At 41.5% G+C, this 10656-nt stretch overlaps 1 protein-coding gene across 1 annotated transcript in view; it reads right to left on the reverse strand.

The window, feature by feature from the left end:
* Nucleotides 1-8082, reverse strand: part of bcam (basal cell adhesion molecule (Lutheran blood group)) — a 51478-nt gene extending 43396 nt beyond the window's left edge. The window contains exon 1 of the mRNA XM_060870831.1: nucleotides 7866-8082. Within this exon, the coding sequence (XP_060726814.1) occupies nucleotides 7866-7929 (64 nt within the window). The 5' untranslated portion in view covers nucleotides 7930-8082. The remainder of the gene's footprint in view (nucleotides 1-7865) is intronic.
* Between the last annotated feature and the right edge of the window lie 2574 nt (nucleotides 8083-10656).

The raw sequence follows: 10656 nt of genomic DNA on the forward strand, positions 1-10656 counted from the left end.
ATCACGCAGAATTTCCTGTCTGTTTTCCATAATTACACGTCTCTGTTTTGAATGAACAGCATATTTGGAGTGAGAGTGCTTGGAAAGGAAAGTAATTTCATTGCAGAAAGGTCATTTCCACTGATAATGGATTAAACCTTTGCAAGATCAGCGCAAAGTTTATTTTCATGGCCACAAGCAAGTCCATTAAATAATAAAGATTCATTCGATACAGTTTGCTAGCAGTGCCAGAGTAAGACTGACAACATGCTATGATACGATTGACTATATTCACCGTGTTTGACATCCCAGGACTCACCTGAGGTTATCTGACAAGATGGACATGTACTGTAGGGCCTGGAGCCTGATACTGACTCAACACTGCAGCAGACAGTGAAGAGAAAATTCAGCATTTTTTTCCCATAGAATAGAGAAACCACCTACTGGCCTAGATTACACTGGGAGTGAATGCGAGATCATCTGCCGCGGGCTTGAATACGATTATGAGACGAGATGTCAATCAAAAAGAGAATTAGCGCCGTCACCCACCGGCAGCTACCTCTGGGTTCTTTAGCCACCATTTACCTCCTAGCAGCCTGGGCTGGTGATTGAGAGTACGTGTTCAAACACTACGCTTTTTGATCTGTTAATCAGTCACTCAAAAGGTATGCATGGGGAGAGGGTAAAAGGCTGAGTGAAAAACAATTCCTGGTTTGATAATGTATATCTCTGGTAATTTAAGGCTGCCACAGTAGATTTAAGCTCACGGAGGTATGGTGGGGTCTCCAAATCAGGCAGTGTGAGGCTCATATCTCCCTGAGGGAATCACCTGAACATGCAATGCTACGGAAGTAGGACATACAATCTGCTACCTGATCTGTCGCAGCTAAAATGGGAACCCCCTTCTCTTATACACATCTTTATCCTGATTCCTCCGGAGCTCTTTTAGTTGCACACACGCACTAAAAAACCAGTAAGACGTTCAAAGGCACCGTTCGAATAGAACCGGCCTAAAACGCTCTTCAGAAGATATTTAAAAGTTTCTTCTTTTTGCCCTTTTCTGACTTAAGAGTGTGACTTTTACATGTACATTCACTCCAAAAATGCTTTATCTGGCTCCCAGTTCGTGCACCGTTAGAGCACTAAAGAAAAGGTACTGTTCTCTCTGGAGAGGCTCATAATAACCTGTTAAACATTAACTAGATTCGAAACCATTAAAACATGTTGCAAGGAAACAGGCTTGTTTTGAGCTGATTGTAAATTCAGTATATCCTGAATGAAAAAGAAAGGCGGTCGCAAACTGAGCTGTTATGCACTGTAGTGAGTTCATATACCAGCATGACTCGGAGTGTAGCACTGGCTGTAATTCAAACTGTAGGATTATATGAAGCATTTGTTGCAGTATGTTATTTCTATATTAACAACGTCCTTCACAGCGACTTGTATGGTAGACACCTTAATAAACTAAGCTCTAATAATAAATAAATAAATAAATAAATAAAAGACTATTTGAAGTGAATTGTGTTGTTGTAGATATGGTGATGCTTTCATCAGGGAGATGTTTGTATGGAAGGAGTCACCACTGTAGGGGCACGGTGGCTTAGTGGGGGGTTCGATTCCCGCCTCCACCTTGTGTGTGTGGAGTTTGCATGTTCTCCCCGTGCCTCGGGGGTTTCCTCCGGGTACTCTGGTTTCCTCCCCCAGTCCAAAGACATGCATGGTAGGTTGATTGGCATCTCTGGAAAATTGTCCGTAGTGTGTGAGTGTGTGAGTGAATGAGAGTGTGTGTGTGTGCCCTGCGATGGGTTGGCACTCCGTCCAGGGTGTATCCTGCCTTGATGCCCGATGACGCCTGAGATAGGCACAGGCTCCCCGTGACCCGAGGTAGTTCGGATAAGCGGTAGAAAATGAATGAATGAATGAGTCACCACTGTCAGTGCTTTTTAACTGTCAGTCAGTCTTTAGGACAAAATATGTTGCGATTTCCAGTCTAACGTTTTTTTTGCCTCATTAAATTGAATAAAGAAGGGAATAAAGAAAGTCTGGTGAGAAAATGACTGCGGTGTGTTTTCTATAAGAAATCTATATATCAGGTTATGTACTGTATATGTGTATGTGTACACTGGCGTGTTGGTGAAAAATCTGAAGAAAGCTGTGTTTTGGTTGGGCTTTGGCATACACAGTGATTGTTGAGCCAAAACAAATCTACAAACTGGCTGAGATTTGGCCAATCGCATATGTAGCTCTGTTGGATGGGTGGTGGAAAATTTGGGCCCAAGCCTGAGTGCACAGATGGCGATGCTCTCATCGGGTGGGCAGGATAGCAGGGAGCAGGGTTTCACTCTCCTCGGTAGCTGTTAGCTAAAGAACTACTAGATTGGGGAGAAGATACAGCATCTACTACATGCTTCTGTATGCATCAGAGATGTACCTAGAGTCTAGGTTACATTGAGAGCAAGCGGTAATATTGTAGACCAGTTGAGGACATTTGAACCAAAAATGGATTTGTAATAGATGCTAATTCACCGCTCACATGCTAGCTACTCATTTAAAAATACACAGAGGTATATTGAATAGGGTTAGTTCTTGTAGAAAAGACATAACCTAGCTAGTTAGCTACTATTAATAGCTAGCAAGGTGCATGTTAACTAGCTAAATGTATCAGTTGAATCAGTTTGTAGCTTTTTATACAAACGCTGCCCCTGATAAGAAGAGAAAAGACTTTACAAAACAAAGGAATTTCTCCATTCCTGACCACGTGACTCCGAGACAATTATCATCGCCGTCTCGTGGGATGTGGTAGCCTAGTGGTTAAGGTGTTGGGCTACCAATCGGAAGGTTGTGAGTTCGATTACTACGTCTACCAATCTGCCACTGCTGGGCCCCTGAGCAAGGCCCTTAACCCTCAATTGCTCAGTTGTATAAAAATGAGATAAAAATGTAAGTCGCTCTGGATAAGGGCGTCTGCTAAATGCTGTAAATGTAAATGTCTCTACGGCAAGGTAGAGTGTCTGCAATATTGATATGTTAAATATTACAGTAGCTGAATCACATGTCTGATCAGAACCAACCTCCTAAAGTGATACCTAATACAGTCTGACTGCAGTCTATTGGAATGAGAATTGCCCCAAACCACATCTAGTATCTCAGGAGAGACCCCACCCGAACAAGACTCTTGAGAAGACGCTGTGGATCCTTTGGCTTGAGGGTACATTCAGCTAACCAAACAGCCATCAGCTTTAGGCTATAAAAGCTTTTATTCCCCTTGCGCGAACATGCTGATCTCCAGGGAATGTTTGCCTGCTGAGATGAACAGGACAATGGACAAAGTCTAGTGGAGGAAGGGAATGTTTGTGGAGTCTCTACTTCAGGCCTGTTTCAACATACCTTGGCATTTTGACCTGTGCGTGTTAAAGTTACACCAGCTTAAGGCGGATGTGTGAGGTAGATAGAAGATAGATAGTGAGACTGTGCAAAGTCACCAGTGTTTGACACAAACATAGTTCCGATACTTGCTAACAGAATCCGAAACAAGAATGACAAATAGAACGAGTTATAAATAGAAAAGGAACACTGTCGTCGTTGGAACCCATCAGCGATACATGTAAAAACACTGAGGCACATCACGCACATCTAATGCTTAGTTCTTTATCGATCCACATCTAATGGATCAAGGGAGAGGATATCATTCACTAATGTACCACAGCCCCTATTAGTTCATAAACAACGCTACTTAGAGCAATATTTTTCCCCAAAGGAAACCCCATGACGATCGGTACCTGTCTTACACTACTCTCTACTGCTAAATGGATTAGCAGGGCTTCTCTCTGAAGAGCTTCCAAGACGCAATGCTCATCACAATCGCCCAACTTTCAAAGCCATCCTTAAGACTACCACTACACTCCCTATATAGCACACATACACACTGATCCTCTCTTCTTTTTTTTGTCCTCCCGTCTGTATTTCCTGCATGGCCATAATAACAGGGCAACCTTTAAAAATAGAGCCTTGGATAAATCAAAGGCCAGTGTGCTTCCTCTGTGCGTGTCTTTACCCAGCTCTATCACTTTGTAGTGCGAGGAGAGCGCTTTTGCGCCGGAGCTCTTGGCAGAGCCTGGACTCTATACAACACTCTCGCAGGGGGATGATGGAAGGGAGGGAGACAGGCTTCGTTTTTGAAGTGAATAGCGCGTCATGGGTGGAGGCTGGATGTTAGTAGTGATCTCCTCGGATTTGTGTGAATTTGGATTTTTTTTTATTTTTTTTTTTTTTATTCCAGTCTGGACGAAGAACAGAAGCAAACATGTTAAATCATCTCAAGCATCAATGCAAGCTCACAGATCCCGATGGCACGCCAGCAAAACTGAAGACACCCAGACAGAGATAGATAAGAGACGGTTAGACAGAAACCATAACATTAGTCCAGTATGTGTTAATGAATTTTAATGATGCAGAATTCAGTAGATATTAAAAAGATGGACTGATAGAGATGAGTCTGATGTCTGATCTCATATCATATCATTCTTTAAAGATTTAAAGAAAGGGATTCAGCTAATGACCCTAATGCCCAAATTGCCCCTGACAGCCAGACATATGATAACCAAGACTCTAGCAAATTTACCAGAATACAATTAAGCTTTCACATCCAGCTAAATAATATTTCATGCTTTTAAAGGTTACGCTGCAGTTACGGAGCAAACGAACAAAATATTTCCCTATATACATATAAATGAGTGTGTGTTTGTGTGTGTGCGTGTGTGTGTTAAATTGTGTACAACTTTTTTTTGGGGAAAAGGGTTCAAATTGGTTTATAGTAAATGTATTCATGAATTTAGAATATATTATGCACACAGATTCTTAAGTAAGGTTGGATGAGATGACAAAACTACATATATATATATTTTGTCGTTCAAATCAAATCACAAATCACAGCAAAATGCCTTTAATATATATTTGACTACCTGCTTGGTTTATTTTCAGCATTAATACATTTACTGCATAGTCCTTTTTTATTTTCCTCAAGAAATGTAAAGAAATAAATTAATTGAAACACGGGGAAAAAAATGCCTTATAAAATGTTATTTATTATGTAAGAACGAAGGGCTTTTAAATACCAGCAAAATCCTGGTGTGTTCATGAGGACTGGTACACAGCATCACACCAAAGTGCCATATTGCTTTGTTGGGTTTACACCAGCGCTTACACAAGCCACCTGTGTGTGTGTGTGTGTGTGTGTGTGTGTGTGTGTGTGTGTGTGTGTGTGTGTGTGCGTGTGTGTGCGTGTGTGGGGTGGGGGTATCAGAGGGAGAGAGAGAGAGAGAGAGAGAGAGAGAGAGAGAGAGAGAGAGAGAGAGAGAGAAAGAGTCGCATTGATGGGAAATAGAGAGTCAGGGGGCGAGACACAGCCTGTCCACAGCTGAATGCTTCTCATACCAGGCTGATTCCCCTCTTGAACCACAGCTAATAAGAAAGTCAGAGGCCCAGAGTTTCATGTTAAATCACAGCCTACAAGCAACCCTCCTATTCACCCCCACACACACCTTCACAAGCCAAGCAACCAGCTGAGCTCACGGAATTATCATCCTAACTCAATGTTATCACAAGGTGCGAATGCATGTTCAAGTGAGTATGTCTGTGTGCGCATATGTGTGTGTGTGTGTGTGTGTGTGTGTGTGTGTGTGTGTGTGTGTGTGTGTGTGTGTGCCTCTGACTGAGCTGGTGGCCTCTGAGTGTGGAAAGGTCCTTAAAATTGGTTTTGGCTTTTATCTTTTTGGCCCAGATGAAAGAGCAGGATTTTTCATTTGAAGGTTCCCTAATGCCATAATAATTACTGATGGCTGTGGGGGGTAGTTAGTGTGTGTGTGTGCGAGTGTGTGTGTTCGATGTAAAGGTAGAAAAGAGGAGGGCGTTCAGGCTTGAGGAGAATTTAAAGCAAGGAAATGAGTGCGGGAAATTAGCCTGGAAAAGACAAAGAGGGGAAGCGTGGTGTTTTCCGAGTGCCGCCTTACACACTGCTGACACACTGTCTCTGCGATTCTTTCCGCCAGGATCTAACCTGTGTCTGTGATCATGAATACACCTCATATCACCAGGGTCTCTGTGGAATTGATCCGTGTTGTTTTTTTTTTTTTTCTTTTTTCTTTTCTCACTTCTGGAGGTGTGGCACTTGTGGATATTGCTTACTCTTGGGAATTTAAAGATGGTCAGCATTTTAACCCTTAAACACTATGATGGTGTAGCAGCTGTCAATGATGACTCAGACAATGATGACATGATGACTCAGACAAAAAAAAAAACAACTCTGGAATGTTGGCACCCCAAAACCTCGTAAACAGGACAGAAAAACAAATCATGTGGACCACCAGCATCCATCCAATCAGAACAAGTTTTCTGAAATGATAGGGAATGACAAAGAGACAGTAAAAGAGAAGGGAAAAAAACTGAAACAGATGCCGTATACTTATCCACAACCAAGAACAGGTGGGAAGAACTGTAGGAGGGAAGGACACAGTCACCCAGCGGAAGGGAAAGAGGAATATTATAACAATGTACGAGGCGAAAGATATAGAATTGTAGGTTGAGTCACACAGCAGTAGTGATGACAGAGTGACAGGGGTAGATAGTGTGTCTCAGAAAGCCAACAGAAGGAAAGGAGACACTCGTCCTCCCTCTGCAACACTAAAAGGGAGGACGTGTTAACGAGACCTTGAGGCGGATACAAATGCTTTTAACAAAATTTTAATCCGGCACAAGAACAGTAGTCAGATTTTATTCAGCACAGGAAAATGCGGCTTGATCTATTTTTGTGCTTCAACCTATCACTATTATTATATAACAAACAGTGATCGACGCTTGGATGGAAAAAGAGCCATAAAAACAGCCGTCTACCTAATGCATACCTCATGAGCACATATTCTTAGATCAGCACTATTCATTTAGGTCAGTGGGCACCAACTGGACTGCTGGAGCTCAACTCCAATCCAAACTCAACACACCTGCTCCAAACAATCAGTGCCTTTCAAATGTCCTGTGTTTTGGGGCTGTTGGGAAATCTAAGGTTTGTCCGAATCCAAACATACAAGTGAACACAAATGGGCATTGCATTCTGATACACAATACATTCTGCACTATAGGTGTTTATTAAACACGAGGAATATAAACACTAGCTTTCTGTTCCTGAAAAGAAAAAGCAACAAGGAGGAAAAACACGCACGTGCGATTAATGCAACAGTTTCTCGAGCACAGCTTCCACTAAACTCTACACGAATATGAATACATTCTATGTTGTTTTCTTTCTTTTATGTCGTTCCATCGTGTTAAATGAAAATACACGATCCTGTTCGTTTAAATTCCTATTTTTTTCCACCGCTTTAAATGCTGCAGGTGAAGGAGCAGGTTGCTACGCCGCGGCTTTCACGCAAAGTTGCCAGATTTCACTCAGTATCCCCTTCAAACTCTCGCGCGTCATTCATTCTTGCCGAAATAAATACAAACGTGCTTTAATAACATTCAAACCTATTTTATTTATTTATTTATTTATTTATTTATTTATGTATTTTTAAACTAAAGAAATAATTGCAAAGTTTCATTTTGTGCTGAACAAATAATGAAACATATCAAAGGAAAGTCACTGGATCTGGCAACCGACCTGAAACGCGCCATAAAATCTTTTCTCTTTCATTTATTATTTATTTTAAAGTCAGTAACAAAAATAAAGAATATGTATATATATATATATATTTGCATAGGAAAAAAGATTTAAAAAAAAAATACTGGATATTCAAGAAAAAGAAAATGATGATGATGATGAAGAAGAAGAAGATGATGATGATGAAGAGGAGGAAGAAGGTTACAAATTCTAAAGTTGTGGTTTAAAGTCGTCTTACCGTGTAGTGTAAAGAGAACTGAAACGCAGGCGATCCAGACGCGTCCTGATATCATACTCTCCATGGTCACTTCTCAACTACTTCTCTCTACTGCTTCTTTCTTTTCTTTTACACTCGGATATGTGAAGTCCGCTTGCCTGTCCGATCTCACTCTGCGTCTCTCTCTCTCTCACACACACACACACACACTGGCACACACGCGCACGCACGCTTTACGCACACACACACACACAGCCGCAGCTTCTGCGCTCAGAGAAACTTGAGATGCGGGCGGCAGGCGGTGCCTTTGGATGATGTATTCTCACAAAAGGTGACCCTCCACCCCTTCCATCTCTTCCACCTCCCTTCAGCTGGCATGTTCCCAGCCAGAGAAGACCATACAGACCTTCAATATTAAAATCAAACGCTCATATGAAACAAAAATATATATACATAAAAAAAAAGACCATATATAACCTTCCATATGAATAACTTAATCGTGAAAGCGTCAGAACTGCTTTTAAATGATATCCATTTACATGCAGACACACTTTAGGACATAATTCTACAATAGACATGACAGATATTCTATACTAACTTCTATACTAGACAAATATTTGTAAAAGTCCAGATCTGTACAATCCCTTGTTTAGAAAAGTGAGCTCATGATAAGTGACCTTTAAAATGCTTAGCCATTAATGATTACTCACACTCTCACTCATCTTCTACCGCTTATCCGAACTACCTCGGGTCACGGGGAGCCTGTGCCTATCTCAGGCGTCATCGGGCATCAAGGCAGGATACACCCTGGACGGAGTGCCAACCCATCTCAGGGCACACACACACTCTCATTCACTCACGCAATCACACACTAGGGACAATTTTCCAGAGATGCCAATCAACCTACCATGCATGTCTTTGGACCGGGGGAGGAAACCGGAGTACCCGGAGGAAACCCCCGAGGCACGGGGAGAACATGCAAACTCCACACACACAAGGTGGAGGCGGGAATCGAACCCCGACCCTGGAGGTGTGAGGCGAACGTGCTAACCACTAAGCCACCGTGCGTGAGTTATTTATCTTTTAAAGGAAGATTTCACAGGCGATGCTTTTTCACATCCTCTAAAATCATTATGAGGACAAATTTTGCATGTTTATATGTTATGAGTTGCAACTTGGCTTTCAATCGCTTGAAAATAATGTTATGACATTCCTTGCTAATGATGTATGAACTTTAGTTGAACCACCATCACTTTTGGGGGCGGTGCTTTGTGTACAAAGCTGGATGGGTTGGTCTAAATAAGTCAAAATATTCACTTAAATTATAGATATCAAAGATATCTTGCACAAATCTCAATCCTTCTATGGATCATGTAGACTATATTGATCATGAAAACAGATTTGTTCATGAATTAAATATTTTTAGCTACGAAACTAATCCTTCTATGAACCTTCCATATGAACTATACAAACAAATCTTCTAGGGCTTTACATTTCTGTTAATCTTCAATGATTACTAATAGACAAATTTATATTACATGGCCAAAAAGATTGTAGACACCTGACTATAGAACTCTGACTCTGGTGTGCTTTCCACCAGATTTTGGAGTGTGTCTGTGGGGAGATGTGTTCATTCAGCCACAAGAATATTAGTGAGGTCAGGCAGTGATGTTGGGTGAGGAGGTCTGGGGTTCCAGATCAGTCAGTGTTCCAGTTCATTCCCAGTGTGTTCAATGGGAATGAAGTCAGGGCTCTGTGCAGGACACTTGAGTTCATTCACTCCAAACTTGATGGAGTTTTCTTTGTGCACAGGGCCATTGTGTCATAATGGAACAGGTTTGGTCCTCTTAGTTAAAGTGAAGAGAAAAAAAATGTAACACTACAGCATACAAACGTGTTTTAACCTTGTGGCAAAAGCTGAATTGACATGATGACCAGATGTCCACATATACTTGGGTTATATAGTTTATATACTGTGCCTTTGGAACTAATGTAATAGAGTGCACCTCCATCCATCCATCCATCCCTCCATCCATCTTCTGTACTGCTTATCCTACCTACACAGTGTCATGAGGAAACTGTATTTTATCCGAGGGTGATTCTGGGCATGAGGCAGGGGACACCCAATATGCCGTTCAGCCTGCAGTGCATGACTTTGGGCTAGGGAGGAAAACAGAGTACCTGAAAGAATCCCCCAAAGCACAGTGAGAACTCCACACATACAGAGTGATGAATGTAATGAAGTTATATGATATGCTATTTTCTACGACATAAACAAAGACTCAAAGGTGCCTTAACTATCCACAGTGTCTTATGGAAGAAAGGATATCTCCACTGAGGAGTCTCTTAAACTGTCTTAATCTGACAGACTAATGTTGACTTTGTTAACAACATACTGTACACCTCACAGATAACTATAGGACCTCAGTGAAGATCCAAAACTGCAGTTTCTAGGATAGTTGAATAAACACTATTATGTATGAAAAGGAAAGTAGAGACTAAATGGGTGGTGTGAGCTCCTGCTCATGAATCTCACATTAAGAGGGATCACAAGTTGGCATACACTGTTATATATAGTGTAATGTTCAGCTGTGTACTTATTTTAATAACTGAATGCTATTCCTGGTACATGACAGCACAGCAGGAGTCACTGGGACTCCTCTACAACTACAGTGGCTTGCATAAGTTTTCACCCAACTTGAACCTTTCCACTTTTTGTAGTAATACAACAAATGGGGAGAATCAATATAAAGAAATTTTGGGATTGCATATATCATAAGTATTCACCCCCAGTCCTCTAAATATATCCGGT

This window comes from Tachysurus vachellii, chromosome 5 (genome assembly GCF_030014155.1).
Source record: "Tachysurus vachellii isolate PV-2020 chromosome 5, HZAU_Pvac_v1, whole genome shotgun sequence".
In the NCBI taxonomy this organism is placed as follows: Eukaryota; Metazoa; Chordata; class Actinopteri; order Siluriformes; family Bagridae; genus Tachysurus; species Tachysurus vachellii.